We start from the raw sequence: 17,802 nt of genomic DNA on the forward strand, positions 1-17,802 counted from the left end.
TAGATCAAAGGGCACCGATATGAACCGTTTCGTTCTTTGTGAAGTAGACGAGTTTAACTGAATCAGTCCTTTGATGATGTTTGTTTAGAAAGCCAAGGCGAAAACATTTGTAGGCGCCCTTACTTCCGTGTTGCTTCACATTCTCCATGCGCATGCGCCATTTCCTCGGTGCAGAGGCGGGGCCTACAAGCCTGTTTTAGAAGCCCTCCAGTCCTTAGCTCGTTTAGAACGCGAGACTCTAACTTTATTGGAGGGCAAGCTTGCTTTACGGCTCAGGGCCGCTTTTTACGTCATTTTCCGGCTTCCCATTCACTTCGCAGTGAAGATGGCGTCGGGTAGCGGGGTAGGTGTTGTGTGTGAAGAGGCTTTGGTTTGGGGGCAGAGGGTGGCTTCTCAGCGCGGAATATCCTGACCCGACTGGCTTCTCAACAGCTTCTTGCGGTCCAATGTCCCGGGTTCAAGAATTTCCCTGTGGGGTCCTGGCGCAGGGTCTATGGATTCCCGGCGGTCTTTTGGGTTGGGGTCTTGAGGCCACTTCAGCCTCCTGGTGCGGTCCGGAGAGTCTTCGCTCTCTACAGGTCCCGGGGACGCCTTGCCAGCGTGGACGCGGTTCCTTCCGTTTCTCTAGGGGTCGGATATGATTAGCAGCGAATATTGAGCGCTTTTTTCCTTACAGACAAAAAACTTGGACTTTCGCCGAAAGTGGGACAAAGATGAATATGAGAAACTCGCCGAGAAGAGGCTCACGGAAGAGAGAGAAAAGAAGGATGGTGGGTGCCTGCTCCTTCAAGGGCCATGGGTATCGTAGAAGCGAAGCCATAGCTGGAGAACGGGTGGGAAGTTGAAATGCGATGTCCTCATACCCTGTGTATTCTCTGGCACAGTGTTGCCTCCCTGGTTCTGGATTTCTTTTTTCTTTCTTTTTTTTTTTTTTAAAGATTTTATTTATTTATTTGACAGAGAGAGATCACAAGTAGACGGAGAGGCAGGCAGAGAGAGAGAGAGAGGGAAGCAGGCTCCTGCTGAGCAGAGAGCCTGATGCAGGACTCGATCCCAGGACCCTGAGATCATGACCTGAGCCGAAGGCAGCGGCTTAACCCACTGAGCCACCCAGGCGCCCTGGTTCTGGATTTCTTTTTTTTTTTTTTTTTTTTTTAAAGATTTTATTTATTTATTTGACAGAGAGAAATCACAAGTAGGCAGAGAGGCAGGCAGAGAGAGAGGAGGAAGCAGGCTCCCTGCTGAGCAGAAAGCCCGATGTGGGGCTTGAACCCAGGACCTGGGATCATGACCTGAGCCGAAGGCAGCGGCTTAACCCACTGAACCACCCAGGCGCCCCTGGTTCTGGATTTCTTAATGTAGAAAATGAGAGCGAGGAAATAGACTGAAGCAGTGTTGAGGTGTTTTCCAGCTCTGTTTCCTCTGCTTTCTTTGTCGTCCTTTTGCTTAGCTCATTTCCTCCTTTCCTCAAGTATGGAGAGGAGAGTAGAATCCTTAGTAGAGAAATGACTGTTTCGCAGCTGTGCATTACTGCTACTGAAGATACTATTTCACTTGAAGTCACTTAAGGGGAAGAAGAACATAATCAGGACCTTCCCCTCCCTATAACCTGAGAAGAGGAAGGGTACTTACCAAGGACCGTGTGATTGTTTCAGCTGGTGGTTAGTGGTACTGTTCCCTATGTTTTGTACAGTGTCAGGGAGTTGGTTCTTCTTTCCTAGGTAGAGATTCCACTATACAAAAAGAAATATTATTTTTTTCGTCTGTATTCAAACATATGCATTCTTCTTTCACTTCACTTCCACACCACCTTGCACACACTAATCCTTTTAGTTTTGATATAATTTGTACAGTAGTGCCAAGTATGTAACAGGTATTTCCTGAATGTTGGTCCCCTTTAAAAAATTTTCCCCAGTCTTCTAAAGATTACTTTTGTGTTGTGCTTGGGATATCTATCTGAAAGTATTACTGATTATCCTTGCTTTTCTTTAATTTTTTTAAATCTTTTTTCTTTTTTCTTTTAAGATTTTATTTATTTGAGAGTGAGAGCACAGCAGGGTGAGGGGCAGAGGGAGAATAAGACTTCCCGCTGAGCAGGGAGCCCCATGCGGGACTTGATCCTAGAACTCTGGGATCATGACCTGAAATGAACTGAAGGCAGATGCTTAACCAGCTGAGCCACTCATGTGCCCCTCCTTGCTTTTCTTTTAAAAGTTTGCTTTTTGTGAAAATTAAGAACCCCCTTCAGTTAATCAATAAATAAACTTTGCTTTTAGACTTGTTGGTTTTTATTTTTAAAATTTTTTTTAAGATTTTATTTATTTATCTGACAAACAGATATCACAAGTAGGCAGAGAGGCAGGCAGAGTGGGGGGCGGGGGGGTGGAAGCAGGCTCCCTGCCATGCAGAGAGCCTGTTGTGGGGCTGGATCCCAGGACCCTGAGATGATGACCTGAGCCTAAGGCAGAGGCTTAACCCACTGAGCCATCCAGGTGCCCTTAGACTTGTTGGTTTTAAAGTGATAAACAGTCTGGAGAGCTTAGGGATTGCTTTTCATTTTTCCTTTGTTGAGATTTTCACTAGCTGCTGCTAGAAGATCTCACTGTTCCCTTGGTTCAGGCTCAAGAAAGAAATGAGAGTAGACATCTGTATTTTGGGTTGCATGCATTTTTTTTTTTCCTTTCTGCTTAAGGAACTGTAATACTAAAGGGACTTCTTTTTCTATTATAATAATTTTAGGAAAACCAGTGCAGCCAGTCAAACGGGAGCTTCTCCGACATAGAGACTATAAGGTGGACCTGGAATCCAAGCTTGGAAAGACAATTGTCATTACCAAGACCACGCCGCAATCTGAGATGGGAGGGTGAGTGACTTTTCATCTTTCTCAGGAGCCAGAAATAGGTCAAATAAACTGACTATGTTGGTTTTAGCAAGTGTTGAGGAGGTTTTCTGGCCCCAGGAAAACAACCATGTTACCTATAATTCTACCATTAGATTTTTCTTTCTCCCCCACCAAAGCCTCAACAAACATACTAGTGTCTGTAGGCAGGGACCACTCTGTAGGCCTCTTCATATTAGCGCTGTAACTACTACTTCATATCTTAAAAGGAAAAAATGAAGGAAAGGACTATTGAAGACATTTCTAGGGGAGAGATTAGATAGAGCTAGAGTGAAGCCTAGGAGCTTTTGATGGTGAATAAAGGGAGTTGAGGTTCCAGACTGGCTGCAAAGTATTTTGTAGTTGTTATGGATTGCTTGATTGTACACCTTCCTCCTAGACCAAGACTATAACCCATGGAAAGAAGTGTCCTGCAAGAACTTTAGTCTTTTGCCCACCACTGTTTGTCTGTTCATTTCGGTTTTCTAGCAGGAGGGCAAAAATAGCAGTGAGTGACATGTCTTTGGGTTGCCTAGGAAACCCATTCATGTCATTTCTCTGTATTAGTTATCTATTGCTGTGTAAAATAACAAGTTCACCCAAAATTAAGCAGCATAAAACAGCAGATAGCTCACAATTTCTGTGGGAAGTAATCTGGGAAAGACTTAACTCTGATTCTGGCTTAGGTTTTCACAAGGCTTCATTGAAGGTGTCTGCTAGGTCTGCATTCATTTGAGGCATAAGTGGGCCTGATTGATTTGATTCAAAGCTCTTTCGTGTGACAGTGCTTTGGAGGCCTCTCCACAGTGCTGCTCACAATAAAGTAATTGCTTCCCCAGAATAAGACATAGACTAATACTGAAGCCACTTTTTTTTTAATGTAACCTAATCTTGGAAGTGCTATAGCATCACTTTTGAACTTTTAATATTTTACTTATTTATTTGAGAGAGAGAGCAGGAGCAGGCAGAGGGAGAAGCGAACTCCCTGCTGAGTAGGGAGCCAGACACAGGGCTCAGTCCCAGGACCCTGAGGTCATGACCTGAGCCGAAGGTAGACGCTTAACTGACTGAGCTGCTAGGCACCATGAAGTATTCATTTGGTCACTAATGAACCCTAGTACAAATTGGGAGGGGACGTCCCAAGGTATAAATACCAGGAATTTAGGGATCGTTATGGGGCCCGTCTTGGAGGCTGGCTACCATACGCTTCTAAGAGGTAATACTTTATGAAAATGAGAAGTGTCCTCTTCTTGTAAAAAGGAAATTTACCTAAATATATGAGTTTGTTGGTTGAAAACATTAAGCTCTTATAGCTAGATTTGACACAAATGCTGTTTCTTCTTTTTGCTAGGTATTACTGTAATGTCTGTGACTGTGTGGTGAAGGACTCTATCAACTTCCTGGATCACATTAATGGAAAGAAACGTAAGGTTTGGAGGTAGTTTGTGACTGGAGCTGGGACTGGATTTTGGAGGTGGGGTAGGAGAAAGGGTGGTTTCATTTGGATCTTTGTTTAATGCCCGAGAATTTCTCCAGTGGCTTCAGTACAGGGCATGCTTTACTTCATTATCTAATGTTTTTGGAGGCCCTGAGATGAGACACTGTTCTAGGCTCCCAACAAGCCCAGACAGTGCTCTTCTCCAAGGCCTAGCTGTCCTGACTAGTGTGCATTTGCTCAGAAAGGGCAGTTGAAAGTCACTGGGATCTTGCTGTCTGTAGCTGCTGCTTCTTAGAATAAGTAAAACCAAGGGAGTTTTTTTCCAGTCATAATTATTTTTGATGTGCATTTTATGAGACTTTTTTAAATGTCAAAGACTTTCTGAGGGACTGAGGTTATCGTAATGCCATTACCTTTTTCTCTGTTGTTCCCACCCAGATCAGCGAAATCTGGGCATGTCTATGCGTGTGGAACGTTCCACCTTGGATCAGGTGAAGAAACGTTTTGAAGTCAACAAGAAGAAGATGGAAGAGAAACAGAAAGATTACGATTTTGAGGAAAGAATGAAAGAGCTCAGAGAAGAGGTAAGGCTCTGCTAGCCTTCCCTCTTTTGTCCACCAGCTTTGAATTTTATATTATGAATCATGAGGAGGCTCTCTTCTTTGTTCCACTCCCACCCTCAGAGGATAGATGTATCCTGAATTTCACTATATTGGGGGAAACATTTATTACCTTTGTTTGGGACTCTTGAGATCTGAAGGATATGGCTATAAACCTATCCTTTTTTTTTTTCCTGGACTGTCTGGGCCCACTTTTTTTTTTTTTTTTTAAACTATAGGAGGGATTAAATCTACCTAATCCCCAAGAGACTCATGGAACCAGGCTGCCTGGGTCAGAATTCTGTTTCCTTCACTTACTGGCTATGACTTTTGGGCAAGTTATTTAACCTCTCCATGCCTCAGTTTTCCCATCAGAGATCTCAGTTTATAATCTACAGAAAGTGTTTAGATCAATTACTGGCATATACTTTGTGCCTCAGGGTGATAGTTGCTATTATGTGGTTTTCCTTCCATAACCTTTTTAAGAACTAGAGATGAACTGGGATGTAGGATTGAGAAGTGCTCTTCACAGGCTAAAACTGCTCTTTTTCGTTCCTTAAAATCTTTACTGTGGCTTTTCCTCTGCTCTTGAAATTTTACTTGCCTTTAACTATTTTCTCCTAAAGATAGAAAGGAATCTTGACATTCACTTGTCTCTTGCAACTTTTGGCTCAGGAGTCTGAACTGATTCTGAGTGATTTCCCCCCTAGGAGGAAAAGGCCAAAGCCTACAAGAAAGAGAAACAGAAGGAGAAGAAAAGGAGGGCTGAGGAGGACTTGACATTTGAGGAGGATGATGAGATGGCAGCTGTGATGGGCTTCTCTGGCTTTGGTTCCACCAAGAAGAGTTACTGAGGCTTTCTGTGCTTGGCTCTTTGCTGACTTTGTGTGTGTGTGGGGGGGTCATTTTTTGGGGGGTACTTGGGAAAGTCCTTAAGAGCCACAATGGGGAGGGCTAGAGGGTGGGTGTCTGTGGTTTCCCTCTACTTTGGGAGAGAGCACAGGATGTGAAGGTAATGTTGTGGCATATTCCCTCAGCCTCAGTATGTCACTGGAGTCACAGGACCTCTGTCTGAGTTCCCAATAAAGAAAAACCTCTTCTGAGGCTGCTTTCCCAAAACTCCCCCTGTATCTTTCCCTCTTCATCTGTCCAGTCTCTTCTCTGAGCATCCTACATTTATCCTGTGTTTTCCCTGTTTTAATTTTGACTCTTGCTTAGCCTGCAGCAGAAGGGTTTTCTGGGTCCCCAGTGTCCAGTTGATAGCACATTTTTGACCAGCCCTCTTTCTCCCTCAACCCCCTGTGGTTCTTCACCACCTGTGCATGCATGTGTATTTCTGCCTGGGTCAGTGGTATGTGCGGGCGTGTGTGCATGAATTTGTCACATAGAGGGAGCCAGAGCTAGAACCTCAGAACATTGCTGCCTTGGGGTCTTATGTTCGTGGCTCCCTCAGTGCATGTAACAGGAAATTAAATGGGACGAGTGTTTGGTGTGGTTTTTGTCTGGTGAGTTTTTTAACCTTTCTTTTTCATATGTAGACTGTTCAGCTTTTCCTGTTTGTTTCATTTTGTTGAGGATTACTCTTTTTTTTTTTTCTTCCTTGTGAGTAGGCTCTTGGAAGAACCTGTTTGATGCAAAAAAGAAAAAGGAAAAAAAAATTCATATGGGAGCCCTTGGGTCTCAGAGACTGTTCAACATGTATAATAAATGGCATTGACTGGGCCTGTTAATTTGGTGGGAACATTCCATATTCTTCCCTGTGTATTGTTTTTTTTTCTTCCTACACTGAATATTTACATATAGAGCTGCTGCTTTCTTTCTTCTCCCTTCATTTGAGCCCTGTCACTTTTTTTTTTTCCCTAGGTTCCTTCAGCACGAGTTGTATTTTCCTCTGATGGGATGTGTGTCCGGAGGAGTCTGAACAGAACTTTCCCTATAATTTTAGCCTCCTTTGGTCTGTTTTTGGAACAGTTTATGGTTGAACTTAGTGTTTTCTTTACTATCTGCAGTTATGCTAAGCACAGGGTTACTTGGTTTTGGCACTATTGACACTTGGGGCTGGTTAATTCTTTGTTGTGGAGGCTCTCTTGTGCATTTCAGGATGTTTTTAGCATATCTCTAGCCTCTGCTCACTAGATGCTGGTAGCACCTCCTCCCCGAGTTTGACAAATAGGATGTGTCCCCCTCCCAGTCCCATTGAGAAGCATTGATAAGCTGCCTTCCCTACTTTGGTCTGACTTGAGAATTGGATGACACATACTGCTTAACTGAAGAGAAAGCTTTGATATTCCCTGGATTGGGTACTGTGCCAGATCCCAGGGTTACAGAGGGAAAAAAATCAGTCTCTTGAACAAACCAGCAATAGTTAACACGAACTCCAATTAGGTGAATTCTGTAATAACCTTTGGCGGTTCTGTACTCTGAAAAGTGGGCTCTGTGTGGGTTAGCAAGGCTGCCACCATATGGCTTATCTACATTCCCTGCCTCATTTAGCCCCTTGAAGCGTCTGAACCACCTGTGGGTCCCTTAAAGTACTATACTCTTTCCTTTGGACTTTTGTACATAACTCCCTTGGTGCCAGGCATAACTTTTGCCTAATCACTGTGAATGTGTCTGTCTACTGGCTCAGAGTTTCACATAGAGTATTTTTTGGCCAATTGCAGACCGATTAATGGGTTCTTCCCTTGACAGGATTTTGTGCTCTACAGGTCCTTCAAGTAATGCTCTACTCTAGTAGACTGGGCCCTTTTGCTCCCCCTTTCAAGGCAGGCTGGAGAAAGCGTCAGCTGAGTTCCTTCTGTTTCTTAGTACTCTTCAAGAGACCACCTAATTCAGCTTGTCGTCAAATGATTTCCTGCTCCCTTTGGTACGATGGAATCTTAACTTTGGTCACCTGTACTAAAAAGCATTCTAAATTTTAGGTTCTCTCAATTCTCTTGGGACTGGCAAGTGGTTGGCTCTCTAAGGGGTTGGTCCATGTCATGGGTATATGAAGGGACTCAAGGTGGTGACTTGGAAAGGGGGAAGAAGAAGATGGGATGGAAATTTAGGAGCCCAGAGCAATCCCAGATAACTCAGAAATCTGTAAGAGAAATTTCTTTGATGTTTGTGGTCTCTCTAAAATCCATGAAAATTTTGCATTCTGGTTGAGGAATATGCCTGTGACTGGCTTACATGTGTTCATTTATTCAGTGATTGCTTAGATGCTGAACATGTTCTAGGCCCTGGTATTCTTTTCTGGGGTAAGGCATCAGGGTTTCAGCTGTCATGGAATTTACATTCTGGTGGAATGGCCTTTAAAGTACCTAGGGAACAAAAGATCGGATGGCTTCAGATGATTCTGTGGCTTCCGAACCTACAGGAATTCTTGTATCTCTCTCATAACCCCCTCCAAAAATTTAAATGTGAAGATTCTTTAATCCAGCAATTTTACACTTAAGTGTCTATCCTAAAAACATACCTGTGTATATGTACATATACTTGCAAGGATGTTTACTGCAGCTTTGTTTATATAACAGTGAAACATTTAAAATAAAACTGGTACATTTATTCTTAAATATAATGCAACCATTACTATATATGTGAATTAGATTTGTGTGCTAACAAGAAAGATCACCAAGACATACTATTAAGTACAAAAAAGCACAAAAACAATACCAGACAAACTGATTTCCACACCTCCTGCCCTAACTGCCTTCGTAAAACTATTGTACATACAATTAAATATATAGATTGAGAAAAAGACACACTGAAATTATAACTTTAACTGGAAGGAATTATGGGAAGAAAAGGGATAGCTGTTAAACTGTACATAAAAGGAATAGAATATTCATGTGGGGTTATTTATTTTTGGTGGTTTTAAAAAAATAGTTTGGGTGCTGAAACCCAGGAATGAGTATATGTGGGGGTTAAAATAATGTTTAAAATAGTTAGAAGCAATACCATGTAACACCTATTATGACACCTGGGAGAGTAGTTGTGGGGTTTATCTGGTTTGGCCTCAAAGTTGCGAGGTTAAGGCCTTGAATACAGCTGGCACCTTGTAAAGATTCCACTCTTCTGACTCAGGCACTGTGAAAATTGGTTTGATCACAGAGCGACTCCCTGTGGCTGTCTGATGAGTATAGAGGCTGGAGCGGGTGTCCAGAGACTCGTGGACCAGGTGACTGCTGTATAGTAACAGAATAAGCTTGGAAGGGAACTGCTTGGGAGAGTTTGCTGGGGGTAAATGAGATGTGAGTCCTCACAGCAGTGTGTCCTCAGGTGCTCCTTCTGAGTGTCTGGATAGGGCAGTTTTTTGGATGCTAGAGTATACTGGATCACTCCTGGTTAATTTACTGTACCACACATCTTTCTTGTCATTCAAGATAATACAATCCAGAGGATTTGGCCAGACTGGCCCTAGCTGAGCGGTTCCTTGAAATAAAGCACCTTCTAACTACTGGAGTGGTTCAGGACATTCTAGCCCTTTTATTGCTGTGCTGGCTCTCTTCATTTTCCCAATAATCAGCCTTGGAGAGAGTGTTTAAGACTCCTCCCCCATCCAGAGCATAGAGCAACTGGGCTTCCAGTGAATGTTCAGCTCCCTTTACACCGGGAACCAGGCTTCTTGGGGAAAGTTGATGCTACGACTGGGGAAGGAAATGAAGATGTGAACCTGGAGCATCTTACAGTCCCAGAAAGTAAGGAAGTGCTAACAAACAAAACAAAAAACAACCCAAAACAAATACATGAAAAACTCAAAGTTTCTTTAGATGTTTAGTAATGTTTGTCCTTTTGTTCCAAAGGTATGGTTATACTTGTATCTTTTCTTGTGTCCTCAAATTTCTTTTCCTTATTGGGAATCTGTATTTTCATTTGTCAGCCATATCTTAACTCCCTCCTATTATATAACCACAATTATTTTATTCTGTTTTCTCTCCTCCCAGTTTTTTAGTCATGTTGTTTTCAGGAAACAAAATTTGCATACAGGTTTTCCATTCTTATGACCACCTTTATTTTTTTAATTTTTTTAAAACATTTTATTTATTTATTTGAGAGAGAGAGAGAGACAGTGAGAGAGAGCATGAGCGAGGAGAAGGTCAGAGGGAGAAGCAGACTCCCCGTGGAGCTGGGAGCCCGATGCAGGACTCGATCCCGGGACTCCAGGATCATGACCTGAGCTGAAGGCAGTTGCTTAACCAACTGAGCCACCCAGGCGCCCATGACCACCTTTATTTTAAATATCTACAACTTAATATATTTAATGCTCTCCATCACACAGTTTTCTGAATTTCTCCCCAGTTAGTCTTTATTTGGATGAAATTCATTCTTCAGTAAATTCTTCAAGAGAGGTTCCTGAATACTGTATTCTTGAGTTTTTGTATATCCAAAACTGATTTTTATAGCTTTGCTATTTGAAGGACAGGTGGCTATAAGATCTTGGTTCATAGTTCCTTTCCTTGAGGTTTTAAAAACTTCTTTGCTGCCTTTCTTTGTATGTTGCAGTGAAAATACCAACCTGATTCTTTAATTCCTAAATGATTTCATCATTTTGCCTGAGGCCTGGATGGTTTTCTCTTTCAAATCTAATTCAGTTTCTAAGATAAATCTCAGAGTTGACCATTCCATATCAGTTTTCCCTAGGTTCATGGAATGACCCTTTTGATGTGTAGATTCATATTTTATTTCCAGAAAGTTTTTCTTGTATTATGCTTTTGAATATTACATCTGATCCATTATTTTTGCTTTTTTTCTTTAGGGAATACATATAATATATATTGGGTTTTTGTTTATTTGTTTGTTTGTTTGTTTTGCCTTGGTTTCTAGCTCTTTCTCTCTGATCCTTACTGCTTTCTTGATTTTATTTTTATTTCTTGACTCTTTTAATTCCTTTCCTTAATATCACTTATTATATTGTAAATAAAGTCTGCTTACTTTGGACATCTTACAAATTAGACTTCTTCTCCCCTGAGATGATTTGTCTTTTTCTTCAGTTTTTCCTGGTTTTGACTAACTTTTGTCTTATATCTTTTCTTTTTTGTCTGCTTTAGTTCTGACTTCTTTTTTTGATTCACAATATTTTTTCATAACACCAAATGTTTACGTTTATTCAGTTTGGGTTGGAATGTTGCATTTGTTTCATAGTTAGGTTTTTCAATATATTCCCATTTTTTGTTGACTTTTTATAATGTAATGCCTGCCATTTTCTATTCATTTTGAAATGCTTTTATTTTCCAGTTTCAGCAATTGCAAGTGAGGCAGGCTAATATTTCTTACTTGAAGAATGTGCCCTACTGTTAGCAGTATGAAGTGAAATAGAAGGCACATTTTTGGGAGTGGAGCCCAGGCTGGTATTATTCTATGGGAAATTGAAGGCCATCTTAATTTTTTTCCTTGAAAAAATTTTTAATTGTGAAATACACAGATCATTTTAACCATTTGTATGAGGACAGTCAATGGTATTTATATTCACATTGTTATGCAACCATAATAACCACCCATCTGCAGAACTTTTTTCATCTTGTAAAACTGAAACTCTGTCCATTAAACACTCTCATGCACACTCCCAGCCTTTGACATCATCATTATTATTGGTACATCAATTGTCAATGCATTTGACTGCTCGAGGTACCTTGTATAAGGGGAATCACAGTATTTGTCTTTTTGTGACTGGCCTTTTATTTTGTGACAGCTTATTTATTATTTCACTTTGCATAATGTGCTCAAGGGTCATGTATGCCGTAACATGTGATAGGATTTCCTTCCTTTTAAAGGCTGAATAATAGTCTGTTGTGTATGTGTGTGACACACACATACATACACATATGTATACACCACATTTTGTTTATCCATTCATTCACTGGTAGACACTTGGGTTGCCTCCACCCCTTGACTATGGTGAATTCTGTTATGGAGATGGCTGTACAAATATCTAATCAAGATCCTGCTTTAACCCCTCTTGCCCTTTAGTGTAGAGGTTAAGGGTCTGGGCTCTAGAGGCAGAGTATGGGGGTTCAAGCCCTGGTTCTAGAACCTCCACACTTTGTAACCGTAGCCAAATAACCCTACCTCTGTTACATGGCTTTTTTGATTTCTAAAACATTGACATTCATAGCACCTACTTTGTATAGTTCTTGTGAAAATTCATTGGATTTGGGTGCCTGGCTGCTCAGTTGATAGAGCATATGACTCTTGGTCTCGGGGTTGTGAGTTTGAGCCCCATGTTAGGGGTAGAGTTTACTTTTAAAAAATGAAATGGGGGATTGCCTGGCTGCCTCAGTTGGTAGAGCATCCCAACTCTTGATCTCGGGGTTTTGAGCTTGAGCCCCACATTGGGGGTAGAGTTTACTTAAAAAAGAAAGAAATCGAGGGGTGCCTGGCTGGGGTTGTGAACTTGACCCATGTTGGGGGTAGAATTTACTTAAAAAAAAATGAAATGGAGGGGTGCCTGGCTGCTTCAGTTAGTAGAGCATACAACTCTTGATCTCAGGGTTGTGAGTTTGAGCCCCATGTTGGGTGTATAGATTAGTTAAAATCTTAAAATATGCTTGGAACAATAACTGGCTTATAATTAGTGAATTGTTATTACTGTTACATCAAATAATTTAGGGAAGAGAATCATTTTGCCATCAGCACATCACCAAGTCACTAAAAGTCACTGACATCAAGCCAGAATCAAGTACAACTACTAGGTAGTGAAGAGGGTAAGATCCTGCTTTCATTTCTTTTGGATATATACTCAGAACTGGGATTGCTGGATCACACAGTCATTCCATTTTTAGTTTTCTGAGGAACCTTAATGCTGTTTTTCATACCAGGGCACTATTTTACATTCCTACCAAGAGTGCAGAAGAATTCCAGTTTCTCCATATCCTTGCCAACACTTGTTACTTTGTTTTTTTGTTTGTTTGTTTATATGGTAGTCATTTTAATGGGAATAACGTGATTTCCTCTTTATTCTTGCATGTTTATTTTTCTATTATTATTGTCTGCATCCATAAAATGGTGGTATTTTATTGGGATCATATTAACTTACCTATTAATTTGGAGACAACTGACATCTTGATGATATTAAGTCAAAGGGAAGTTTTCCACTGGTTCAAGTCCACATTTGTGCTTTTTAGAAGTACATTAAATTTTTCCACACATGAGATTTTGTACATTTAACAGGTTTGCTTTTAAGAATTTATCCTGTTTTGTTTGTGGATAGGATCTCCTATTCCTTAACACTTTCTAACTTATTATTCATATGTATGAAGATTGTTGATTTTTGTGTGTAAATTTTTGTGCTGACACCTTACTGAATTGTTTATACTACTTTTCCAATTTATATACCTCTATTTGTTTTCCTTTCTCTGACTGCATTGGGTAATTCCTCCAATGTAATGTTGAAAAGTAGTAAAAATAGAAAGCATCCTTGCCTTGATCCTGACCTTTATTGGAATTCTTCCATTGTTTCCCCATTAAGTAAGATGTGTCCCTAACATGGTTATGTATGTGTGTATATATATATGTAATATGTATATGATATAAGATGATATAATTTAATGTACACACATGGTAAGGTTAGAGATATAGTTACCAATTCCCATTTTAATTATTTTAAAAAATCTGGAATATGTTTTGAATGTTATTGGAGGGTCTTTTTGCACATAGGGAAAAAGTCATGCTTTTCTTCTTAGATCTACTGATTCAGCAAATTACACTATTGTAATTCCTAATATTGCATTCTGCATATCTGGGATAAATCCCACTTAGTTGTGATGTTATTTACATAATGTGTTGTTGGATTTTCTTTGCTAACATTTAATTTTTTTTTTTTTTAGATTTTATTTATTTATTTGTTAGAGAGAGAGAGAGCATGAGCACAAGCAGACAGAGTGGCAGGCAGAGGCAGAGGGAGAAGCAGGCTCCCCGCTGAGCAAGGAGCCCGATGTGGGACTCGATCCCAGGACGCTGGGATCATGACCTGAGCTGAAGGCAGCCGCTTAACCAACTGAGCCACCCAGGCATCCCTTAATTTTTTTTTTACCTCAATAAAACAATTGTAGGTTTAGAGAAAAATTCCACAGGATAGAGGGAGGGCCTATGTGCCCTCTCTCTCGTTCCACCTTTCTGTTATTAACGTTTTGCATTAGTGTGGTAGATTTGTTAAAATTGATGAACTAATGTTGATACATTAATATTAACTGAAGTCTATAGTTTACTTTAGGGTTTATTCTTTATATTTTATAGTTCTGTGTGTTTTTGACAAATGCATAATTTCAACTTTCCACCATTAGAGTATCATATAGAATAATTTCACTGCCTTGAAAAATGCCCTGTGCTTGACCTATTAATCCCACCTCTCTAATCAAACTTCTGGTAACCACTGATCTTTTAACTCTGTCCATAGTTTGCCTTTTCTAGAGTGATATATAATTGGAATCTTAGAGTATGTAGCCTTTTCAACTGATTTCTTTGACTTAGCAATTTGAATCTAAGATTCCTCCGTATTTTTTCATGGCTTGATAGCTCATTTTTTAAATCACTCAGTAATACAGGCATACGTTTTTTCCTCTAAGATTTTATTTATTTATTTGGCAGAGAGATAGAGCCATAAAGCACAAGCTGGGGATGGGAGAAATGGCAGAGGGAAAGGGAGAAGCAGGCTCCCTGCTGACCAGGGAGCCCAATGCAGGGCTAGATCCCAGGCTCCTGGGATCATGACCTGAGCTGAAGGCAGGCATTTAACTGACTGAGCTACTCAGTTGCCCCCAGGCATACTTTGTCTTATTGTACTTTGCTTTATTGCACTTCACAGATAATGTTTTTTTTTCCCCCTAACAAATTGAAGGATTGTGGCAACCCTATGTTGAGTGAGTCTACTGCCACCATTTACCTAACAGCATTAACTCCCTTTGTTTCTGTGTCATATTTTGGTAATTCTCACAACATTTCAAATTTTCATTATTATTGTATTCGTTATGGTGATCTGTGATCTGTGATCTTTGATGTTACTACCGTAATTGTTTGGGGGCACCATGAATTGTCCCATATAAGACAGTAAACCAGGAGTGTCTGGATGGCTCAGTCAGTTAAGTGTCCAACTCTTGATCTTAGCTTGGGTCTTGATCTCAGGGTCATGAGCTCAAGCCCCACATTGGGGTCCATGCTGGGCATGGGACCTACTTAAAGAAAAAAATATATATGTATGCATATACATATATATGTATGTATGTATATATATGTATATATATATTTATTTATTTAGACAGTGAACTTAATCAGTAAATGTTGGGTGTGTTCTTGACTACACTGACTGGCTGTTCTCCCATCTCAATCCCTCTCCTTGGGGCTCCCTATTACCTGAGAAACAACAATATTGAAATAACCCTACAATGGCCTCTAAGTGTTCATGTAACAAAAGAAGTAAAGCTAAAAATGACTAAGCTTGGCTAGGAAGGCATGTTAATAATCAAGATTGGTTGAAAGCTAGGCCTCTTGCACCAAACAACCAAGTTGTGTGTGAATGCAAAGGAATAGTTCTTGAAGGAAATTGAAAGGTCTATTCCAGGCTGGTCTAAAGGTAGTGAGTTATCTCAATTGATTGTTCACAGTCAGTTACAGAAAGTTCTATTCCAGTGTACACATGAATGATAAAGTGAAACAGCCTTGTTGATATGCAGAAGGTTTAAGTGGTCTAGATAGAAGATCAAACAAGGGGCGCCTGGGTGGCTCAGTGGGTTAAGCCGCTGCCTTCGGCTCAGGTCATGATCTCAGGGTCCTGGGATCGAGTCCCGCGTCGGGTTCTCTGCTTGGCGGAGATCCTGCTTCCCTCTCTCTCTCTCTGCCTGCCTCTCCATCTACTTGTGATCTCTCTCTGTCAAAAAAAATCTTAAAAAAAAAAAAAAGATCAAACAAGCTACAACATTCCCTTAAGCCAAAACCTAATCCAGAGGAAGACCTTAACTTTCTTCAATTCTGTGAAGGCTGAGAGAGGTGAGGAAGCTGCAGAAGAAAACTTTGAACGTAGCAGGGGTTGGTTCATGAGGTTTAAGGAAAGATGCCATCTCCATGACTTAAAGGTACAAGTACACATGAATAGACATTTTACCACAGGAGACATACAGATGGCCAACAGACACGTGAAAAGATGCTCAACGTCACTAATCATCACAGAAATACAAATCAAAACTACAATGAGATATCACTTCATACCTGTTAGGATGGCTAAAATCAACAGCACAAGAAACAACAGGTGTTGGCAAGGATGTGGAGAAAGGTGAACACTCTTTCACTGTTGGTGGGAATGCAAACTGGTACAGCCACTCTGGAAAACAGTATGGAGGTTCCTCAAAAAGTTAAAAACAAACTAACAAAAACCAGAATTACTTGAAGTTCCTGGGTGACTCAGTTGGTTAAGACTACGACTCTTGATTTCAGCTCAGGTCATGATCTCAGGTTTGTGAGATTGAGCCCCATGTCAGGCTCCACCATAGGTGTTGACCCTGCTTAGGAGTTTCTCTCCTCTCTCCCTCTCCCTCTGCCCCTCCCCCATCTCTCTCTCTTTTGGGGTTGGTGGGGGGGATAAATATATATAGTTCCTGGGTGGCTCAGTCAGTAAGAACCTGACTCTTGGTTTCAGCTCAGTTCATGATCTCAGGATCATAAAATTGAGCCCTGTGCTGGGCTCCAAGCTCAGCAGGGAGTCTGCTCTCTCTCTCTCTCTCTGCCCCTCCCCCTGCTTTGTTCTCTTTCAAATGAATACATCTTTAAAAAAAGAAAGAAAAAGAAATACCCTATGATCCAGGAGTTGGATCTACTAAGCATTTATCTAAAGAATACAAAAATGATAATTCAAAGGGATACATGCACCCCAATGTTTATAGCAGCATTATCTGTAATAGTCAAACTATGGAAACAGCCCAAGTGTCCGTCAACTGATCAATAGATAAAGAAGATGTTGGATATATACACAATGGAATATTACTCAGCCATAAAAAAGAATGAAATCTTGCCATTTGGAATGATGTGGATGGAGCTAGAGAGTATTAGGGTAAGCTCCATAAGCCAGAGAAAGACAAATGCCATATAATTGCAATCTCATGTGGAATCTAAGAAGCAAAACAAACAAGCAAAGGGAAAAAGAGGCAAATTAAGAAATAGACTCAACTATAGAGAACAGACTGATGACTAACAGGGGAGGTGGGTGGGGGAATGGGTTAAATGGGTGATAGGGATTAAGGAATGCATTTGTCATGAGCATTCAGTGTTCTAAGGAAGTGTTGAATCACTATATTGTATACCTTAAACTTACACTGTATGTTAACTAACTGGAATTTAAATAAAAACTTAAAAAACAGTGCAAGTGGAAGCAGTAAATTTTCCAGAAGATCTTGCTAAAATAATTCATGAAGGTGGTACACCAAAGAACTTATTTTCAATGTAGACAGAATAGCCTTCTGTTGGAAAAAGATGCCACTTTCACAGCTAAAGAGGAGACGTCAAGGCCTGGCTTCAAAGCACAGGCTTTCTCTCTCAATAGGCATTAATGCAGCTGGTGACTTTATTTTTTTTTCCTTTCTAGAAAATTTATTTAAATTCAGTTAGCCAACACATAATACATATTTAAGTTGAAGCCAATGCTCGTTTACAATTCCAAAAATCCAAGGGCCCTTAAGAATAATTGTAAATCTACTCTGCCTGTGCTCTGTAAATGGAAAAACAGAGCCTGGATGACAGAACATCTGGTTACAACATGGTTTATTGAATATTTTAGCCCACTGTTCAGATGTACTCCTCAGGAAAAAAAAAAAAGATCTTTTCAAAATAATGCTTCTCATTGACAATGTACCTCATAACCCAAGAACTCTTATGGAGATGTACAGTGAAATTAATGTTGTTCTCATGCCTGCTGACACAAC

At 40.5% G+C, this 17,802-nt stretch overlaps 1 protein-coding gene and 1 long non-coding RNA gene across 2 annotated transcripts; one reads left to right on the forward strand and one right to left on the reverse strand.

Moving 5' to 3' along the window:
- Nucleotides 1–196: 196 nt before the first annotated feature.
- ZMAT2 (zinc finger matrin-type 2) lies at nt 197–7,274 on the forward strand. The gene is made up of 6 exons (XM_047730510.1): nt 197–343; nt 677–770; nt 2,740–2,863; nt 4,230–4,303; nt 4,755–4,900; nt 5,626–7,274. Exons 1-6 carry the CDS (start codon nt 326–328, stop codon nt 5,767–5,769), a joined length of 600 nt encoding a protein of 199 aa, XP_047586466.1. The 5' UTR covers nt 197–325; the 3' UTR covers nt 5,770–7,274.
- A 2,590-nt stretch (nt 7,275–9,864) lies between these two features.
- LOC125100355 (uncharacterized) lies at nt 9,865–10,259 on the reverse strand. Its single transcript, XR_007127513.1, has 2 exons — nt 10,127–10,259; nt 9,865–9,907 (listed from the first exon to the last, which is right to left on the reverse strand). It is a non-coding gene; the product is annotated as an uncharacterized LOC125100355 (long non-coding RNA).
- Nucleotides 10,260–17,802: the final 7,543 nt, after the last annotated feature.

The sequence above is a fragment of the Lutra lutra genome, chromosome 5 (genome assembly GCF_902655055.1).
Source record: "Lutra lutra chromosome 5, mLutLut1.2, whole genome shotgun sequence".
NCBI classification, from domain to species: Eukaryota; Metazoa; Chordata; class Mammalia; order Carnivora; family Mustelidae; genus Lutra; species Lutra lutra.